Below are 22,652 nucleotides of genomic sequence, written 5' to 3'. Positions count from 1 at the left end.
TTTCAGCAATTAGGTCTTATTATCTAGTATTTTGGGAAACTAAGGTTATTTACATAATTGTATAGTTTAGAGATCCTCTGAGGTCTTTCTGATCAACAACTCTTGCCACATATCTGACACTAAAATTTTGTTTTTAATAATTCATGATGTCTAGGATCAACATCCACCCATGTAGAATACTTCCATTTGAGGTCTATTTTAAATTCTTTTTAATAAGTTTATAAAAGTGAGTTCTCATGTGACTTTTTCATGTATTAATATTTTTGGTTCATCCTTCCCCTACACCAATAATTGATTAATAGTAGAAACTTGCTTTCTTCATCAAAATTCCACTGTAAAACAATGAGTTCCCTTTCTAACATTTATTTTATTTTTTCATTTTTAAAAAGTATTTTTCTATTTGGCTCTCTATGGTGGATGCTCTTTATTTTTTCTGCTTTATTTGGAAAATTATTGCAACTATAGATGGGGACTTCTTATCTCTTCTTTTAGATCATATTAACTGGATAGAGTAATTTCACTGAGTTCCTTCAAAAATTAGGAATGTTGACTATTTAATTAAAACATCACAAATTGTATTATTTTCTGAGAAAAGATTTTGAATTTATCCACCACTGTTTTTTTGTTTTTTGTTTTTTTTTTTTTTTCAATTCAGTATGAGACAGAACACTTTTGGCAGAGTTTGATAACAGAATAGCAAAGATTATGACATCTTTGATGATCAAATATTTCAGAGTGCCTACACCTTAGTTTAATCTTTGCTTTCTACACTCTGATTGTATTTCATTTCGATATATGTGATATGTATATATATATATATATATATATATTCATTTGAGAAATGAAGTCTGACCACAAGAATCTTATATCCTAGTTTCACAGCAGACTCTCAATATTTTTAATCATAGACTGTAAGAATAAATTATATTGCTTTCCTCTGAATATTAATAATTGCTTTAAATACATAATTATTTTAGAGTAAAAGAATGTCACATAATATTATCAAGTTTAGCATTGTGATATGAATTATCCAAGAGAATGTGATTACATAGGAAGGAACAATTAGAGGATTGGAGGGAACAGTAAAATACTAATTATCTACCTAGCCTCACTTATTACCTTCATAAATAAAAATGCTGAGGAAAGAAGTGTTAAAGAGCTCATCATAGCTGTGGTTTCTTAGTGGAAGTTTGATATGAAACTTAGGGTCTTGATGTTTAATCTCCAACTCAGGATCTCCCTCTACACACATCAGCAAAGCTGTGCTGTGGCAGGAGAACAATCAACACTGTAGTCTTGTGGGTAGATAAACAGACATTCTGCTCCTCACTAATTCTGTGAATCAGTGAACCTTTAAAGATAGTACATAAATGCAAAATAAAAATAATGAAGAATCAAAAGAGCAGAGTAGGGGGAAATTTAGAAAGACAAAGGAGATAGCCACTTGTCTAATTTACGTTGTCTAGAGCTGGAAGAAAATGTCTACACACTTCACTACCAAAGAGGAAAAATGGAATAACAGAGACTTGTCATGTACTCAAAACAAAGAAAGCAAAACTTTAAAATGCAAAGTATGTTCCAGGTTTTTAATGGCTGGTATTTCATAAAACTTACAAGAATATCAAATAACCATCAACTGGGAGAAAATTATTACTGTCATATTTTATATTTATTTTTACCAAAAAAATCTAATAATAAAAATTTCTACTTTACAAATAAAGAATGACATTTTCTGGAAAAAACGTGATCATATACTTCATAAATAAACATATAAGAACAAAAAAATTATTCTTATGATACTTTGTTTTAAATATGGCCTCCTCATCTCACAGCAATATTTAGTTTATAACTAAATGTTCCACAATACAGTTGTTAGTAAAATACTAAAGAAGATATGTATATACAGCCCACGTTATTCTTGAAAGATTGGTTCCTTTTGATCTTCCTATTGCTGAACTAGTTCTGCAGATTTATACCTAATTGAGAATTTTATGTGTAACAGTAAGCATGCATTGATTTATGTAGCAAATTTCCACACACTCTGAGGTCAAACTATTAGCAAAGATTAAATAATTGTGTATGTACAGGAATTAGGACATATCACACTTATCCTGACACAAAACATGAAAAGCCATTCATCGGTTTCTCTACCAGCCTTTCTCAAAAGCTGTAATAAAAAAGAACCCTTGTCTAGGAGATGGTGGCACATGTCTTTAATCCCAACACTCAAGAGTCAGCAGCAGGCAGATCTTGAGTTTGAGGCCAGCCTGGTCTACAGAGCAAAATTCAGGACAACCAGGGATATAGGGAGAAACCCTATCTTGAAACACCAAAACACAAAGAAAACAAACAAAAAAACCTCCCAATTCTGCTAAATCATACCCTAGTAAATAAAATGCTATGTCATGAGATGAGGTTGCAAAAAAAAAAAAAAAAATACAATTGTAGGATGCAATTGAAATGATTGTAATAAAAATACTATAATTAAGGATGATTTATACATTCTCTATCGCACAAAGATAATTAAAAAAAACTTTAGAGCATTAATTCACGACTTTTTCTGGTGGTTTGCACATGTTCATATACCAAATTTGATGAATATAATAGTGATCAACATTCAAACTTTCATAAACACACATTAAATACCCAGTGTCTACTTTCTAATAGGCACAATGTCTTTCACAACCAGTACATCTCTCAGATGTACACGGATACTCAGTTACTTTCATATACACTACCACGGTAAGAAAAATATATAGTTTATGAGCTCTGACTGTAATATGTTTTAGGAAAGGAACAACCAGTATGATGAGATATTTTGGCGTGAAAAAGAAAAAGCCCTCTCTGACATCCTCAAACAAATGTGTTGTTTACTCAAATAAAAAAAATAAAGAAGAACATTTAAAGCAAATTTAGAGGCAATCTAATGACAGTTCAGGAATAGAATGACTTACTAGGTTCCCCAAAGAGTAAGATGATATTGTGTGAATGTATTTTATTGATATTCATATTCAATCTGCAGTTTTTATAAAATCAATCTTCAGTGATTACTTCCAAGAAGATACAGACCAACCCGTGAATGAGGCATGAAATGGGAGTCCCACCTAAGCAAACTGCTCACCTGCTGTGAATGGGCATGATGGAAATTGCTTATTCATTTCACTAGTGACATAGCTAAGTGCTTAGGTATAGGTATTCAACGTTTGGTGAACTGAAGAAAACAAAACAGATATAAAAACTGAAGAAGTTTAATGTAAGCAGAAAACTGTTTCATTCATTTAAGATGGAGAAATTTCTAATCTGAATGAATTCAGATTTAATTGACTTTTAAAGAAGTAACTATGAATTTAAGTCTTCGTATACTTGACTGGGGGTATCTTTAAGCCAGATAAGAGAGTGGGAGCCTGTTATTCCAACTGCTCATGAGCCTGTAAAAGGGAAATGCAAAGGCACATGGGTTTGGGGATAGACTAGGCAACATGGTGAAAGCTTACTTCTAAGTAATAGTAATAGAAGAAAAACACCTTATCAGATTGGTTCTCCACACATCTCAGGTGTCTATCATCTTTATAGGGACAATTGGAAGTGTATGATATATAAAGGGCTGGTGATTTTTCTTCCATTTCTACTAAAATTAGAGAGTGTAACAAATAGCACTCAGTGAGCTAACTTCTGCACCCACAAACAGCCCCAGACCTTAGTTATCTTAACAGCATTATACTGGTTTGTAAATTCCAATATCCTATTTTTTATTTTTTTTCCCTTAAATTTTTGTGGGAGGCCAGCTCCAACTTTTTCTCAAGATATTCTTGAGGAGAGAGGGATAAGAAATATTTAGATAGAAAGATGGTGTGGAGAAGACAGACAGAAACACAAGATAGCTTTGGAGGACCTGAATCAATATCCACCTGCCCCTTCTGTCTCTTCAAAAGGACTTTTTATAGGAATGCCAAGGGGTGGGGCAAAAGACCTCCCCCTAGCCCAGCCAAATGCAGAACCTTCCAAACACCTGATAACCACAAATGTGGTCAAGTCCTGCTGCGTAAAGCAAGCTCAGATCTCACTAGGAAACCTCTCTGTGTCCAGACAAATTTTAATGTCGACATAGTAACTCTGATAATCATCATTGAATCCCCAAACCCTTTCTCCAATAAAGTGGTCGAGATTTGCTTCCAGGGAAGTAAATGACTGCATTTCTTTCAGGAAATAGAGGCAAAATCCTCAGCAGCTCATCATTTGTTTACCCCCCATATAATACAGACTGGTGCCTATTGTGGGATAATCACCTTTTAGATGTTGTCGAGCAGCAAAGTCTTTTGTGCTTTTTCAGAGTGTACATTCTCATGAAGCAGATAAAAACATTAATTCACAATAGTAATATGTTAAAGAAAGCAGCTGTCTCTATAAAGGTTGGCACAATCCTGCAGTCCCAGAAGTTATAAGACAGAGACAAGCGGACCACTACAAGGTTGGGTTTGCCTGGTCTGCATAGGGAGTTCCAGGGTTATACAGTGAGACTGTCCTTTAAAAAGGAACCAAGAATGAGAAGGGATGGTTTACATCTGAGAGAGAGAAATAGAGAGGAGAGGTTGAAGGAGAAGGCAAAGGTGAGGAAAAGGAAGGGCAAAAAGAAAAGGACAGGAGAGAGGCAGTGAAGAAGTAGGAGGAAGAGAAAAAAATAAAAGAAGTGAAAAGTTAGAAAAAAAGTCTGCATATAGTATTTGAAATTCTTGTCTATGTTGGAGAGATAATGAAAGATCTCTACAAATGAGCAAAGTTGGTTGGCACCAACATTCATGGATTTTTTAGTTTCCCAGTTGCTCACCTTGTGGTGATATTTTATTTGTATGTTTATAAATAAAGTTTGCTTGGAGATCAGAGGACATAGCCAGCCATAAACAAAAGTCAGGCAGTGGTAGCACATGCCCTTAATCTGATCACATGGCAAGCAGAGTCTCTGTGTGTTCAAGGACACACCAGGAAACAGCCAAGCGTGTTGACACATGCCTTTAATCCCAGTACCAACCATAGAGACCTGGAGGTCTGTACAGACAGGCAGTGACAAGGAAGTGAGGTAGCTGCACTAAGGGCCAATGAGAAGGCAGAACAGCAAGGCAACAAAAACCTCGGTAGATAAAAAGTAGCTCTTGGGAAGCTTCGGTGGCCTGGTGAGTTAAGGCTAGCTGGTGTCTCTCACTATTTCCCTGATCTCTAAGGCTTTCACCCCTATATTTGGCTCTGCATTTCTTACTTAATAAGACCGTATAGAAATTCGTCTACACACCCTCACTGGTTTCCTATATTATCCTTACGCTACTTGCTCAGAAGGAACAGTTTGAATAACTTAAAGTGTCAGTAGGATCCTTCCTGGGACCTAAGCCTATCTTATTCTCAGTATTCAATGTTAGCAGATCTGTCTTGTAAAATAGATTTATTAAATATTTGCTCAGCACTGCATTTCAATGTTGAGTTTGCACAATTCAATTATCCCAGTTTCTTGTTATGTAAAATTGTAAAATGTCTCCAGCCCTAGCCCTTTAAAAGAGGGTTCTCGCTGGGCAGTGGTGGCGCACGCCTTTAATCCCAGCACTCGGGAGGCAGAGCCAGGCGGATCTCTGTGAGTTCGAGGCCAGCCTGGACTACCAAGTGAGTCCCAGGAAAGGCGCAAAGCTACACAGAGAAACCCTGTCTCGAAAAACCAAAAAAAAAAAAAAAAAAAAAAAAGAGGGTTCGCACCCTCTGCTCTTCGTATAACTTGAGCTGCAACTCTCCTTCCCCAGTTAGCCTAGACCAGGCTCTTCAGTTCATCAAATTTTGTTTGTTTGTTTGTTTTTCCACTGTATTTAATTCTACACACGCCAGGTTTTCTTCTCAAAGCAGTCATTTAATAAATTTGCCCTTATCTTCCTAATCATAGTATGTTCCCAGCTCTCTCAGGTCTGGCATGATACTGTGTATATTTTCAATTTCCTTACCTAGTGGTGCGCATAGTACACAATCAATACACATCCCAAATTGATAGTCACAGCAATCTACAAGACAGTCATACTAACGCCATTTTAGCCAGGAGACAAATACCAGGTGTATTACGAAAAAAAAATCAGCATAAATTTCCTGTTTAAGTGGCCAATATCTCCTTTGAGTACACAGCATCAGTTACATACTGGAAAACTCTTTTCTGTTTGAAACTTATACATTGACCCATGGTTTTTAATTTCATGCCTTGATGATTTGAAATATCACATTTACTTTTTATATTATTTTAAAAATGGTGACTGATGCAGTATTTCATAATTTAAAGAAGGTACCTGAATACACAATTTTTATAATGAGTTGCATTATAGTGTATTAGTATTTCAAAATAGGTAAAACTATGGGTTCATAATAATAATAATAAATATTTTTAATATTGTAGCACTTAATTTATTATTTTCATTTGAATTTTTGTTTCGTTTTGTTTCACTGGGTTTTGCATGTGTCTGGGTTTTCTTTTTGTTGTTGTTTGTTGCAATTTTTCTTTTTTTTTTTTTTTTTTTTTTTTTTTTGGTTTTTCAAGACAGGGTTTCTCTGTGTAGCTTTGCGCCTTTCCTGGAACTCGCTTTGGAGACCAGGCTGGCCTCGAACTCACAGAAATCCGCCTGGCTCTGCCTCCCGAGTGCTGGGATTAAAGGCGTACGCCACCACCGCCCGGCTGTTGCATTTTTTTAACAAAAGAAATGCAAACTCAGGGGATGGCATGGATGTAAATAGTAAAACTTTATAACATCTGCAATAAAATCTCTGCCTTCATGTATAAGAATGCAATATTTTTAGACCTAATTTAACAAATTCAATACAAAATTTCTAAGATGCCATTTAAATTAATGTACTTGACTTGTTACATAATGTTAAAGAGTCACTCATTTCTTTGACAACCTTTGCTTTTGGGGTCTTTGCTTACCAGTCTAAACACCAAGTTGTCACACAGAGAAAATGAATTTTTTAACAGGTGTTCTAATGATGACATCACTATACATTGTCTATATCTGGAGCCTACAAAGTGGCTGAATTAGAAGCCATGGTCTTAAAAACATCTCTAAAAGTGTGAAAAGAAAAGCAGGGTTATTTGCATATTTCAGTTAGGACTTAGTAATTACATATAAAATTTTCAAATATGATAATTAGCCTTTTACTTTCGGGGGACAGTCTAGAAAACAAAAGCAGTACTTTTTCTTACTTTTCTTCCTAAGTACAATTTATAGAATGAAGTATAAACTTAGTTGTATCAGGTCTCACATAGTTCAAAATCCCTCTGCTGTTAATTTGGACATTCTATAGAAGAGAGATTTCCAGATTTAAAAGTTTCTCAGTCGTGGATATGTTTAATGAAAGTAGTTTTTATTCTTGTTTTATTCACATGTAACTTGGACAGAACAACTCATATTTTGCTGCATAATTACATTGAGTTAAACGCACATAAAATATTTCAGCATGATGCTTTGCACATGAAATTTCTCACTGACTTTTTAATTTCTATTTAGTTTAGAAAATAATAAAGTGACATCTTTCCTAAAAATAAAATAGGAGCAGAGGCAAAAATATCAGGATTTTGTTTTTATTGGGGTGGCTGGGTGGAGGGTGGCATTTTGTGTGTCTTGTTGTTTGAGTCAAGGTCTCTAGAGCAGACTAGACTCAAACTCCCCATGTAACAGAGGATAACTTCCAACCTGCCACTTTTGCCTCCAACACCCTAGCACCCAGACTGGTTGTGAGTCCTTCCATTCCCAGTAATGCAATGTCAGAGATCAGACCCAGAGCCATATGGATGCTAAGCAAGCACTCTACCATCTAAACAACACCCTCAGCACTTCCGTGTTTATTAGGGCTCAGCATAAAATCACTTCAAAAATTTCCCTAAGGTATAGAAAATTTCTGTCTGTATTATGATTATCATCATCATCATCATCATTATTATCATCATCATTATTGATTTTTTAAGGCTAGACTTTAACCAGGACACCACTGGCTTCAGGCCTATGAGTTCAATGATCACAGTCCTGCACTACCATGTCCTGCTTCATCCTGTTCTTAAAAGTTCACTTTCTTATAATTCCCCTGCTTGATGTGGACATCTGCCCTACTAAAGGAACTGTCACAGGGAGGATACAAGAAGCTAAAAAGGATGCCTTTTGATGTTATTTTTGGAGTATAACTTTGATACAGAAACTGAATTTCCCAAGCCCCCTCAAAATGAATTCTGGTCATTAAAATCAAGAATGTTTGTAAAACATATTAATAAGGTAAAAAAATATAAAATTCTTTAAAGATTTTAAACTTTAATATTCTGTTAATATAAAGTAGTATTATAACACAGCAGAGGATTCTCTATTAATAATGGATTCATACCTACACACACTTACAAATACATGTTCACACTCATCTTTGCAGTTCTTTGAAGCAATCACATTTAAGTCAGACGAGAGCACGTACATATAGAAATTGTTATGTATTATAAGTTACAGAATAAAATGAGAAATCTGTACTTCATTCAAGAAGAGGCAACATGAATTCTACCACATGAAAGAAAAATATTGTAGTCTTGTAAAACTTTGGCGATTTAAAAACTGTATGAGAGACAATGAGACTTAAAAATGAACAGCTAACAAGAAAGTATAAAAACCAGCAAGGAGCATTGAGAATAATATACAGGAAAAAAAAGCTGTAACATACTATACAACACACACACACACACACACACACACACACACACACACACACATAAGGAAAAGTCATATGAAATCCCAATGAAATTCAAAGGAACATTGCTTCAGAAATGATTGCTATGTGTAAACAGCCCTTCCTTGGCATCTGAATGCAAGTTATAGACAGGAGACATGAAAGAAGGTTTTTAAAACCAAAACAAAAACAAAAAAACTTGCTGTTTTTCTAATTTTAACTTTGTCGTATTTTCATTTTTTGGTGGTGAACAGGTGAATGAAGACATTGAACAGTGAAGTGTAAAATCCAATATGAAACTCCAAAGTTTCAGAAGGGCTGTTCTAACTCTAGATGTCCATTGAGATGTATAGACTTTGGGGCTAGTTGATGTTGTTGTGATTTTTTGTTTGCAAATCCATTATAATGAAGCTTTAATAAATAAATATAAGATTATATAAAAATATATATAACCATGGAATACCACAAGAAAATATAATAAACTCAATGTCTCAAAAACACAGTCGAGTTATTTTGCTAAATAGCCCATATTATAAGATTGATACCAGTTACTCTTTAACAGATTATGTTCAATGACAAATGTCAATTTCAGATACTAAACATTAGCTTTACTGAATTTTCAGTCTCAGTTGCATAACATGAAAATCTTCAAATGTGCAAAGGAAGGAAGAGGCTGACAATATCTCTACTACTGTCCTGACTTTTTATGAATATGTATGTTTATGGCGCACATCTTAGTATGGGGTTTCCTTACAAGTAGGCACAGGCATGTATGCAGATGCCTATGTGTGCGTGTGTAGAGGCTCGTGGTAAGTTCTGCTAGAAAACTTACATCAGTGTGTAAGACAGAGCAACAACTTGTGATGGCAATGTCCAGCATCCACATGCACACACTTGTATACGTGCACCTACAGGTGCACTTTCATACACATATAAAAATTAAAATCTAAAGACCTACATAGAAGAGGAAAGTATTTGTCATTCTGGGAATTACTTTATTTGCTTAATAGAATAGTTTTCAGCTCATTTTCCTGCATATGTCACGCCTTCAATTTTTCATCAAGGCTAACAACTATGCTAGAGTGTATAAATCGTACATTTTCATTATATATTATCAATGGATGGATATCTGTTGTAGAATACGAAATAGATTTTTTTCAGATGAAAACTTTATTTTTTTTCCTTTGTAGGGAAAGGAGAACATGGCAAACCATATCCTCTTACTGAAGAGGACCGTGATGACTCAGCTTACAGGGAAAATGGCTTCAATATTTTTGTCAGCAACAATATTGCTTTAGAGAGGTCTCTGCCAGACATCCGTCACGCTAAGTAAGTATGAACATGCCAAGTGTGATTGTTTCTTTGGTTATTTTGCGTTATTATTTTTTTTAACCTTTTATTGATTCTTTGTGGATTTCACATCTTGCATTCTGATCCCACTTATCTCCTCATCTCTTCCTAGCTGCCCTCTGCCTTTGTAACTCCCCCCCGCAAAAAAATGAAAACCAAATTTAAAAGGAAAACCTAAATCCAAATACAAAAGCAAAAACAAAGTAACAAAGAATCTTGTCGTGGAAGTTGTAGTGTGGCCCATTGAGGCACACAGTTTACCCTTTAGTCCATACAACTGCTCATTGCCAAATGTCATTGGTCTGACTCAAGGCCTCTGGTTTCTGCTACACCAGCCATAATGGGCTCTCACTAGGGCTCCTCTTGGAGATCCTGTTGTTGTCCTGTGTCATGGAGATCCTGCTGTTTTGGATGCATAGGTTCATCCCCTTCACATACTCCAATAGTTCATGGATTCAGGGAATGTTAGGGTCGGCCAACTCACAGCCCGGGTTCTGGGCCTGGGTGGTAACTAGGTCAGTAAGTACCTTAGCTTTTTCTCATCACAGTGAGCTCTCCAGCAACTGCTTTGGGAAAGGTGAACATGGCAAACCATATCCTTTTACTGAAGAGGACCGTGATGACTCAGCTTACAGGGAAAACGGCTTCAATATTTTTGTCAGCTCACCCAGTGCAGCCTGCTGTAAGGATGGGGCCAGTTCTCTTGCCCAGGCCCTCAGATCCACTCCCGAAATCATGTCACCAGGGCCAGCTCTACTGTCCTGGTAAGGTGTAGGACCCTCTCTTCCTATTGCTGTATGGGGCATAAAAGGGAAGGAGGCGGCGGCGGGGTCAGCTCTCCTGCTCTCAAGCCCTCAGCTCTAGGGTGCTGCCCTGATGGGAAGTAGAGGCTGCTGCTTTCTTGTGTGCTGCAGCATGTGAGGGTCACAGGTAGCTCTTCTAGTCTGGAGACCCCAGGGCCAGCTCTCTCACCTGATGTTTTTACATTTACTGCGTATCACTATGGTATATGTAACCAAAGTGTCACATTAATCATTTGGATTAAAAATTTCATGTTTTGTAAGGTTAAGTGTATCTAATTAAAATTAAATAATTTTTGAAATTCTAAAAGAATGCCAACCTTACTCATTGCTGCAATTTAAAAAAAAATGGCAAAAAGCAAAGTAAGGGGGTAAGGCTGGAGTTCTGAGGTGATGAAGCCTACCACAGCAGAAAAAGAATCGCAGCAGGAGCAACCTACAGCTGCATGGGAGTCATCATTCTCCTCCTCAGTAATGAGCATGCACACATCTGGGCAGCAGGAACATAGCTACATCTTAGTGACCTCCCCCAAGCAGAGCTGGGGCATGAACTTGAACCAGGTTATAAAGTGCAAGGCCCATGTCCAGTTTCCTCTGCCAAAATCCTGCTTCCTAAAGGATCTACAACTTCCCAAAACAGTGCCATCTCTAGAGATCAAATGTTCAAACACATGAGCTTGTAACCAACATTTTGAATCTAAACCATAATACAGACTCTGAAAATTAATGCATATTCATTGACTGTATTACCTTCATTTAAAACAAAATGTTTTTAGAAGATGTTCACACTTTTTATCTTTCATCATCTACATATTATGGGTTGGAGAGAAACATTTTTTTCTCTGTTTGGATATGCACCTTCAATGGACTACTTTTTAAAGCCAACATTACTTTGGGTCCTTGACCTAATATTTCCATAAAGAGTGATCAGAATGAGCGATTACATGGTGGTAGTTTCTTCTTCAATTCCATGGCACTTTATGAATTGTTTGTGGTTTGACAATTGACAGAGAGTTACATTGTATAAACTGATACAGGAATGCTGCTGCATGTAATCCTCTGGAGTTCACCTGTCTATAATGATGACCTCAACCTTATCTTTAAATTGTTAATTATAAGGGGATGGAATCTTTTGTGGTTTTCTGGGCATTTAAGAAAGCTAAAAAACTGTAACAACATTGGATGTGAGCAAGATTTTCAACTCCTTAGCATCTATTCCACTCCACAGGAGCCCCCACCGCAGTCTCCCCTAAGAAACACTTGTATGAGAGAGGAAAGGAGAGGGAGGGAGAGAAAGTGGAAGAAGGAAGGAGACAAAAATAACAGAAACTAAGAAAAACCGAGATTAGAGCTATAAATTAAATGAGAATTGTAAGTAAGTAAAGCTCAGTGTTGTTTCAAGATAATTGACACTTAAGAGAAAAAATATCTTATGCTTTAGGAAGCTATTATTTTATTTCCATCACTACTTCATTAATTTATTTGGCAAATATAATAATTATTGCGTTTTTCATCAGAACCTGTGGTAAATTAGATTTTTCTAATATCCTTAAGTAGAGGATTAATGTGAAGTGCAAATAAAATTTTTCCTAAACTGAAAACTCTATATATTGTCCTCGGCCTTTTATCCAAACAAATTATTCTCAAGTTATTTACAATTATCTGTAGCAGTTCCCACTGACCAAAACATTTCTTGTTATGAGAAATTCTATGTCTAATTGCGCTCCATCAAAGATGAATAAGCTGCATTGTTGGCATAATAAATATGCTCAGACAATAATTTCCTTTTACCTTCTTTCTCCTCCAACATTCCCAACCTATTAAGGTGCATTCGAGTGGAAAGTGTTACAGTTGGAAACAGCAGAAAGCTTCTGAGGAAAGTTGATAGACTGTTATTTTTAGAGCATATTTTTAGTGTAACCACAACCTTAGAAAAATATATCCTTACACGATCCTGAAAAGTAAGAACAAAACTAATTTGATATTTTATTATACCCACTGAGCTTAGATTATCAAAAAAATATTATTCCAAATGTTAAGGAAGCAAACAGTGGCTACTCTTACCACAGTCCTACTTCATTACTGAAGCTGGATTCTGAAAAAGGTCAAATGCCATGGAGTAAAATGATATCAAACAAAAAGATAAAGCAAACACTAGCAGAGACTGTATATCAGGAAGGCATTTAGAAATGACCATGACAGCTTAACTTGACTTCAGTCCATATCTGATTCTCAAAAGGGCACTAAGAGAACCCTGATGCTCCCCGCTGACTTTGTGAGAGTCTCATCTGCAGGAAAAAAAATGCAAGCTAATGTCTTGCAGGAAGGATCCACACTGCTTAAAGTTCTATGCTTCTGGGTTCCCTGTGACTCCCAAATGGACATGAATTTGACAGTAACACCAAAAGGCTCTACCCAAATGATCCTAGAAATTACAAAATCCAATTAACACATATTTCAGGATTATTAGTTTAACTATTCTGCGGCTAACTGACCATAGTTTGTTTGTATTGATTCAGTCTGTAAAACAGGGTGCAAGATTTGGTTGATTTTAAAACATGACAGTTTAAAGAAACTTTGTGCCATCTTGCAGTGCCATTACAAAAGGGTTTTTTTTTCTGGGATTTAAAAAAATGTTGTGAAAATATTATTTTGCAGCTTTTCTTAGCTTATTCTTCACTGCAGTTCATAAGCTCCCAGTATGTGTGCTTCTGGCATCCACCGCTGATCTATGCACCTGTTCACATGCTCACCCTTAGACAGCTTGTGTTCTGGGTGATTTGCTATGTTTAGTGTACATATTTGTTTACAATAATTCATGATCAGTTACTTTAGAAATCTCAGTCTGCAAGGATGTATTCTTTTATATTTCTTATTCCATCCTTTCCTACTATTATCAAAGCTAATACCCAGGTTTGATTATGTATGTCTTAAACAATAACAGATATGTCACAGACAATAACAGAACCATGGTCTTGGAACCATGAATGTAGTAACGTCAAATGGTAGTGGGCAATAATTTGGTGTGTCTTACTTATATCCTAGTAATTAAATTATTTCAAGGTTTTTTTCCATTTAGGTTTATTTTTTAAACTCATTTTCCATTTTTAAATCATCTCCATGTTTTATGAACAGTTATATTATCTCTGCTTTGGTATTGTCTAAGCTCTCTCTATTTTTCCAGACTATTATTCTGTATGTTTTCAAAGTATAATCTATATAATCTGTACATTTTAACCACCCACCTCCTTGTCATGGCTGTATGCTCAATGTCTAGAATCTCTCTTTATATCTTTTGTTTATTTTTTATTTCATTTCATACAATGCTGATAAGATATGAGGGCATTTGTGTGACAGATGTCCAGTCAGTAGTTATCATAGTGGCTTGGCTTCATAATAACACATTTAAATTTTTCCCCATAAGAATATTAATTATGTCTTACCTTCATATTTAGACACCTGTATGGATGTCACACATATGCTTTGCATTATGTAGAACATCTTATTTAATGTGCAACTGAGGATGTAAAAAGACAGACTGTACCAACTGCACTCCTCCCCCTGGGCTCCACAGTAGGGCCCACAGTCCTGGCAGCTATACCAGAAGATAGAGTAGTCCTAAGGACCCCAGGGAAGACACCACTCACCACCGCTAAACTCCTTTAAGCCTGTCCAACCACCACAGAATACACCTCCTCCCCTTGGCCCCATATCCCAGTCTAATACTTTGGAAGAAGCCTTCGGCTCTACTAGAGACCAGGCAGGATCTAGGAACCCCAGGTAAGGCACTGTCCGCCACAAGCTAACACTTCTTAAAACCAGCCCAATAACCCTAGACTATACCTATATCCTGAGCTCCATACTAGAGCCCACAGCCCTAGCAGCCTTACTGGAGGCCAGGTTGTTCCTAGGAACCCCAGGTAAGACACTGCCCACTACCCACAAAACTCCTTTAAAGCCTGCTCAACAACCCCAGACTGTGCGCGTACACACACACACACACACACACACACACACACACACACACACACTTGCCCCCAAAACCCCAACCTGGACTCCATATACTAGTCTACAACTTCAGGAAAAGACTTCAGCTTTACTGGGACACAGGCTGAATCTAGGGGACCCCAGCAAAAACAGCTGTACTGGAGGCCAGGCTGGTCCTAGAGACCCCAGAGGCCAGACCAGATCTAGGTACCTAGGTCTGTACCCCATTCTCTGGGCTCCATATCTTGGTCTACAACTTCAGAAGAAGACTTTAGCTTTACCAGAGGCCCATCCAAATCTAAGGACCTCTAGCCCCCAAAACATGAGAGGGGACACCCTCCTAGACCGGAAGGCATATTAGTGATTAAAACCCTTGGTCATTTAGGCCATATGACCAGAGAAGAAGGAGAAACCAAGGAATAAAATATTCATCTAACACAGACAAACTCAGGAATAAACACCTAAACCTATAATCATCCAGAACCCAGACACCTAAACACCATGTAAGAACGTAATCAATAACAGAAAAGGCAATATAGGAACACCAGAACACAGCTACATCCTACAACAGCAAGACCTGAACAATTTAACACATCTGAAACACAAGAAAATGACCTGAAATTTTACTTTATGAAGATGATAGAGGTCCTTAAAGAGGATGTGGACAAATCCTTTAAAGAAATTTTTTTAAAAAGACAAAAAAAAATGGAAGAAATCAATAAATCCCTAAAAGAAAACCAAGAATAAACAAACAGATAAAGGAAACTGTTCAAGATCTGAAAATGTAAATAGAAGCAATAAAGGAAAAAACAAACTGAAGGAACCCTGTAAATGGAAAATCTGGGAAATTGAACAAGAACTACAGATGCAAGCATCAGCAACAGAATACAAGAGATGGAAGAGAGAATCTCAGGCATTTAAGACATGGTAGAGGAAATATATTCATTAGTCAATGAAAATGATAAATATAAAATATCCCTAACACAAAACACCCAGGAAATCTGAGTCACCAAACATAAGAATAATAGGAATAGAAGAAGGAGAAGAAACTCAACTCAAACCCCCAGAAAATATGTTTAACAGACTCATAAAGGAAAATTTTCCCAACAAAAATAAGGACGTGCCTATAAAGGTAAAAGAAGCTTACAGAACACCAAATAGATTGGATCAGAAAAGAAAATTTCTTCCACACATAATAATCAAAACACTAAACATATAGAACAAAGAAAGAATGTTGAAATTAGCAAGGGAAAAAGGTCAAGTAACATATAGCCAGACCTCTTGGAATCACACCCAACTTCTCAATGGAGACCCTAAAATCCAGAAGGACCTGGACTGATATCTTGCAGACTCTAAGAGAATAAGGATAACAGCCCATACTACTATACTCAGTAAAATTGTCAATCACCATAGATGGAGAAAGTATGATATTCCATGACAAAGTCAAATTTAAACAATATGTATCCACAAATCCAGCCCTACAGAAGGTACTAGAAGGAAGAATCAAAGCCCAGGAAGTTAAGTACACCCACAAAAACATTGTCAATAAATAATCTCACAACAGCAAAAACCAAAGAAAGGAAACACACACACACCACCACCAACAACAACAACAAGAATTAACAATCATTGATTATTAATATCCCTCAATATCAATGGACTCAATTCGTCAATAAAAAGACACAGGCTAATGGATTGGATACAAAAATAAGATCTATCATTCTGTTGCATACAAGAAATGCCTGTCAACATCAAAGACAGAAATTAACTCAAAGTAAAGGACTAGAAAAAGATTTTAAAAGCAAATGGACCTAAGAAGCAAGTTGGTATAACTATCCTCATATCTATCAAAATGGACTTCCAACCAAAATTAATCAAAAGAGATGGAGAAGGGCATTCCCTACTCATCAAAAAAAAAAAAAAATCCACCAAGATGGTGTCTTAATTCTGAACAACTATTCCCCAAATATAAGGGTATTCACATTTGTCAAAAAAATTACTAAAGCTTAAATCACACATAGAACCTCACACAATAAAAGTGGGAAACTTTAATACCAGACAGAAACTAAACAGAGAAATAACAGAACTAAAAGATGTTATGACTCAAGTAGACATAACAGATATCTACAAAACATTCACCCAAACACAAAAGAATATAAGTACTTCTTAGCACCACATGGAACCTTCTCCAAAATTGACCATATACTTGGTAACAAAGATACAAAAACATTGAAATAAAGTCCTGTATCTTATCAAACCATCATGACACAAAGCTGATTTCAACAACAGCAACAGTAACAACAAAAAGCCTACAAACTCATGGAAACTGAACAGCTCTCTACTGAGTTATAACTAGGTCAAGAAAGAAATAAAGTTAAAGACTCTCTAAAATTCAACGAAAATGAATGCATTACATACCCACTTTGGACACAATGAAAGCAGTGCTAAAAAGAAAGTTCATAGCACTAAGTGCCTTTATGAAAAATATGGAGAGATCTCATACTAGTGACTTAACAGCATACATAAAAACTCTAGAAAAAAAGAAGCAGACATACCTAAGAGGAATATATAGCAGGAAATAAACAAACTAAATATTAGTTATTATGTGATGCTTTGTTATTCATTAAGCAGCACTGTTTACTGTTCAAGAAAAGCCACGTGACATGACAAAACCCAATATAAAAGTTTATTAAGAGAAGCAGCAGAGGGACCTATGTAAATGGTTGTGCAGGAAGAGAGAGGGAGGAGGGGTCTATGACCCACTTTTTATGGATTTCCCCACACATGCACATATGGGCTTATGTAGCTGCACCGTGCATATGCATAGATTATGTGATCACACAGCACATGGATTACATAGGATGTAAGTCCCTGGAATGACTAAGTCTTTTGTGTGGCTACTGAACAGCACAGATGCAGTCTTGTAGCTGGGGGATTGGCCAGGAATTCTGTTACTGAAATCAATAAAATATACAAATCAACAAAATCAAAAACAAAAAAGAGGACATAACAACAGACTCTGGGGACATACAGAGAATCAATAGGTTATACTTCAAAAACCTGTACTCCACAAAATTGGAATTCTGAAAGAAATGGATAAATTTCTTGATATACTATTTTCTAAGTTAAATCAAAATCAGAGAAACAATTTAAATAGACTTATAACTCCTAAGGAAATAGAAGCAGTCATTAAAATCTCCCAACAACAACAAAAAAGCTCAGGGCCAGAAAATTTTCACAGATTTCTACCAGACTTTCAAAGAAGAACTAAAGCCAATACTCTCCAAGATTTTCCACAAAATAGGAACAACAACAAAAAAAAGCATTGCCAAATTCCTTAGATGAGTCCACAGTTACCCTGATAAAGAAATAACACAAAGACTCAACAAAGAAAGAGAATTAAAGACCAATTTCACTCAGAACTATAGTAATAAAAACAGCTTGATATTTGCCTAAACATAGACAGGTAGATCAATGGAATCAAATCACAGACCCTGACATAAATCCAAACACCTATGGACATCTAATTTTTGACAAAGAAGCCAAAATTTACCATGAAAAAATGAAGCATCTTCAACAAACAGTGCTGGTATAACTGATGTTGTCATGCAGAAGAATGCAAATATATCCATATCTATCACCCTGCACAAAACTCATGTCCAAGTGGATCATAGACCTCAACATAAATCCAGTTACACTGAACCTGATAGAAGAAATAGTGGGAAACAATATGGAAAGTATTGGCACAGGAGACAACTCTTTGAACAGAACACCAGTAGCACAAACATTAAGATTGACAATTAATAAATGGCACCTCATGAAATTGAAAAGTTTCCGTAAGGCAGAGGACATCATCAAGTGACAAAAGAGCAGCCAACAGAATAAGAAAAGATATTCACCAATCCCATATCTGACAAAGAGCTTATTTCCAAAATATATAAAGAACTCAAGAAACTAGACATCAAAATACCAAATAATCCAAATTTTAAAATGGGGACCAGATCTAAACAGAGAATTCTCAACAGAAGAATCTAAATTGGCAGAGAAACACTTAAAGAAATGTTCATCATCCTTGGCCATCAGGGAAATGCTAATCAAAATGACTCTGAGATTCCATCTTACACCTCAGTCAGAATGGCTAAGATCAAAAACACAAGTGACAGCACATTCTGGAGAGGATATGAAGCAAGGGGAACACTCCTCCATTGCTGGTGGGAATGCAAACTTGCATAGCCACTTTGGAAATCAGTATGGTGGTATCTCAGAAGACTAGGAATCAAGCTATCACAAGACTCAGCTATACCACTCTTGGGCGTGTACCCAAAGAATGCTCAATCACATCACAAGGACATTTACTCAACTATGCTCATAGCAGCTTTAACTGTAATAGATAGAATTCTGAAACAGCCTACATGTTCCTCAACCTGGGAATGGATAAAGAAAATGTGGTATGTTTACACAACGGAGTATTACTCAGCTGTTAAAAACAAGGACACCAGGAAATTTGAAGTAAAATACATGGAACTAGAAAAAAAAATCATCCTGAATGAGGTAACCCAGACCCAGAAAAACAAATGTAATATGTACTCACTCATAAGTTAATATTAGCTCTAAAATAAAGGATAACTGTGCTACAATCCACAGAACCAGAGAGACTAGATAACAAGGATGGTTCATGAGGGTACACCCAGATCTCCCTGGACAGAGGAAATAGAAGAGATTTCATGAGTGGACTGAGGGAGGGTCAGTATAGGAACATGAGCAATCAAGTGAGGAGGGTGAAGGGGGAGAGTACTGAAAGAGATGATTGGAAAGCGGGACATCTAGTGGTCAGGTAAAAACCTGGCACAAAGGAGTCTCCAAGGAATCTATAAGGAAGATCCCAGTTTAGACTCCTAGCAATAGCGGGTAGGTAGCCTGAAATGACCATCTCCTGTGACCAGATTGGTACCTAGACCAATTATCGTCAGAGAGGCATCATCCAACAATTGATAAAAACAGATGCAGACCCACAGTCAAACATTAAGCAGAGTTTAGGAAAATCCTGCAGAAGAGGAGAATAAAGAACTGTGGGAGCCAGACAGGTCAAGGACACCACAAGAAAACTCACAAAATCAATTATCCTGGGTTCACAGAGGCTCACAGAAACTGAACCAACAACCAGCAATCCTCTCTGGGTCTGACCAAGGCCCTCTGCATGTAGGTTACAGTTATGTAGCTTGGTCCTCTTGTGGGACTCCTAACAGTGAGAACAAGGGCTGTCTCCAACTCTTTTATGGGATTTTGGGACCCTGCTTCTTATACTGGGTCCCCTTGCCTAGTCTTAATACATGGGGAGTTGCTTAATCTTACTGAAACTTGATTTGTCATTTTTGTTGATATCCATCAGAGAACTGCCCTTTCCTAAACTAAAATGGAGGAGGAATGTATTTGTGGCCAGTGGGAGCAGAGTAGGTGGCAGGAGTGACAAAGAGGGGAGGAGGGAGGAGAAGAGGGAGGGAACACTGTGGCTGGGATGTAAAATAAATAAATAAACTTATTTTTTAAAAGAATGTTAAAGAAGAAATCTATTGGAATTCAAAATATAAAATAAGGAAGAAAATTATAAACTATGGAAGAGTAGCCTACTTAGAAAAAACGTTCTGCTATATTTCTACATAAATATTTATGTAGTTAAGGAAGCTTTAAGGATGTATGAGCCATTGCTCCTTCCTTGGCATAACAAATCCATCCATTATAATCATAAACACTATTCAACTATAACATAATTAATGCATAAGAAAAAAACCAAATGTAAATAGAGGAGTAGGCTCTCTTGAAATGCCCATGCTCACTCCTGGATAGGGGGCACATGTTGAGGAACATGTAGGCTGTTTCAGCATTACAGTTAAAGCTGCTATGAGCATAGTTGAGTAAATGTCCTTGTGATGTGATTGAGCATCCTTTGGGTACATGCCCAAGAGTGGTATAGCTGAGTCTTGTGATAGGTTGATTCCTCGTCTTCATTAAGCACCTGTCACTCTCTTAATGCTTGTGATCAGACAGACATGAGAACTTTTTATGCATTTATTATTTTAGTGTGTGTGTGTGTGTGTGTGTGTGTGTGTGTGTGTGTGTGTGTGTGTTTGGGGAATGGGTTATGTATGTATGTGCCACTGGGAACCATGGAGATCAAAGGACAACTTGTAAAGTCAATTCACTCTTTGCATTAGATGGGTTCCAGGTATCTAGGTAACTCAGATGTTAGGCTTGGCTCTAAGTGCCTTTACCTATGGAGCCGTCTCACCAGCTTTAATACTGTTTCACAATAAACTTCAACTTTGCTCCCCAGAGAAAGTACATGTAATAAAGTGGCACAAAAACCTCAAATAATGTGAGTTATAAACAACTGCATAGGATTCATGTAACTGTATCTTTGGTATAATGTCAATTGTTTTTGTTACTTTAAAAACAGATGTTTAAAGTACAGATGCTTATATGAATTTTCATGTATGTATTTGTTACTTGAGGTTTATTACTTGTAAAGTGGCTGGGTAGCTGGGGCATTTTAAAATTAAAATTGTCTTACTCTACTTTGTGGTTTTTCTACTTTTGTCATTTCTATTTTATACAACTGAGTTTCTCTGGATTTAGCTTCATTACTTTGACAATAAATGGAATATTGAGTGTTGAGAGAAGACTGCGATAGCTCATCTCCTGAGAAAATACAGCAGCATTTTATAACTCTTGGATCAAATGATTGCTTCCATAGTATTACAGTTATATCATGGCAATATATCATATGCCTGTTCCCTGGACAATATCAGAAGCAATCGAGAAATTGTCCCGGGAGTGACTTCTTTATGAAAGTATTGCCTTTAATATGGAGACTCTATTGATGAGAACAATTCTTACATAAGTCAAATGCTGTATCTACTACTGAGCTCCAGAATAAGGAATATCCAGCCCCCATGTTTCCACCTTTGCTGACATGAGGTAACTACAGATTTGAAGAGGTGGAGTGCAGAGTTCAGAGTGCCACACAACTGGTCTCTGCAGGCAAGAAAGGACCAAAACAGAAAATGGAGGGGGAGAGCTGGGCATGGTGTGCTCCAAAACCTAAACCCATCAATCAGAGATATTTTTGTTTGTCCTGGAATAATATCTGAGAGGGTTCAGAAAGAGCAGGCATATTCATCACACAGTGCTTGTCTATTGGAACATTGTCAGGAAAGGATTGTCCTCCCCAGTAAAGAGCTCAAGATACTTCAACATATAACAAAGAGAATTTGTGAGCACATTCAGAACTTAGGTTGAATTTTGACTTTTCAGTATTTCATATTCTAAACATTTCTACCTACCAAAAAGGATGTTACTTCTAACAGACCTAATATCCACAGTTTATACAATGAGGTTTAAGTTCAGGTTTACTTTTGAATTTTTATTTACCTACTACACTAAGGATTCAATCTTTCTTCATGTTCCTGACTAGAGATTAAGATTTTTAAAGCTGAGACTAGGTTTGCCAACCAGTTGCAGCATAATCTACCAGGTTTTTTGTTTGTTGGTTTGTTTGTTTGTTTGTTTGTTTGTTGCTTCTAGCGATGATGTGCCTTGATTATTTTCATTGGCATAAAAATGTACAATATGAAAAAATAAATTAATTATAGTGCTACATATGATCTGCCATTATATAATTAAATTAGTGAGTTAATTTTAGTTTAAAATAAAAAATAATTATATATTCACTTTTTAATTAAGATTTAGTCAATATGCTTAAAATATTTATCTTAATTGCATATTAGATATAAAAATATGATT

General features: G+C 36.4%; 1 protein-coding gene across 1 annotated transcript in view; it reads left to right on the top strand.

Moving 5' to 3' along the window:
* Positions 1-22,652, top strand: part of Galntl6 (polypeptide N-acetylgalactosaminyltransferase like 6) — a 767,544-nt gene that overhangs the window by 88,022 nt on the left and 656,870 nt on the right. The window contains exon 4 of the mRNA XM_059244461.1: positions 9,906-10,044. Coding sequence (XP_059100444.1) covers positions 9,906-10,044 — 139 coding nt within the window. The remainder of the gene's footprint in view (positions 1-9,905; positions 10,045-22,652) is intronic.

The sequence above is a fragment of the Peromyscus eremicus genome, chromosome 17 (assembly GCF_949786415.1).
Source record: "Peromyscus eremicus chromosome 17, PerEre_H2_v1, whole genome shotgun sequence".
Classification (NCBI taxonomy): Eukaryota; Metazoa; Chordata; class Mammalia; order Rodentia; family Cricetidae; genus Peromyscus; species Peromyscus eremicus.
This window is presented reverse-complemented; position numbering and strand designations above follow the sequence as displayed.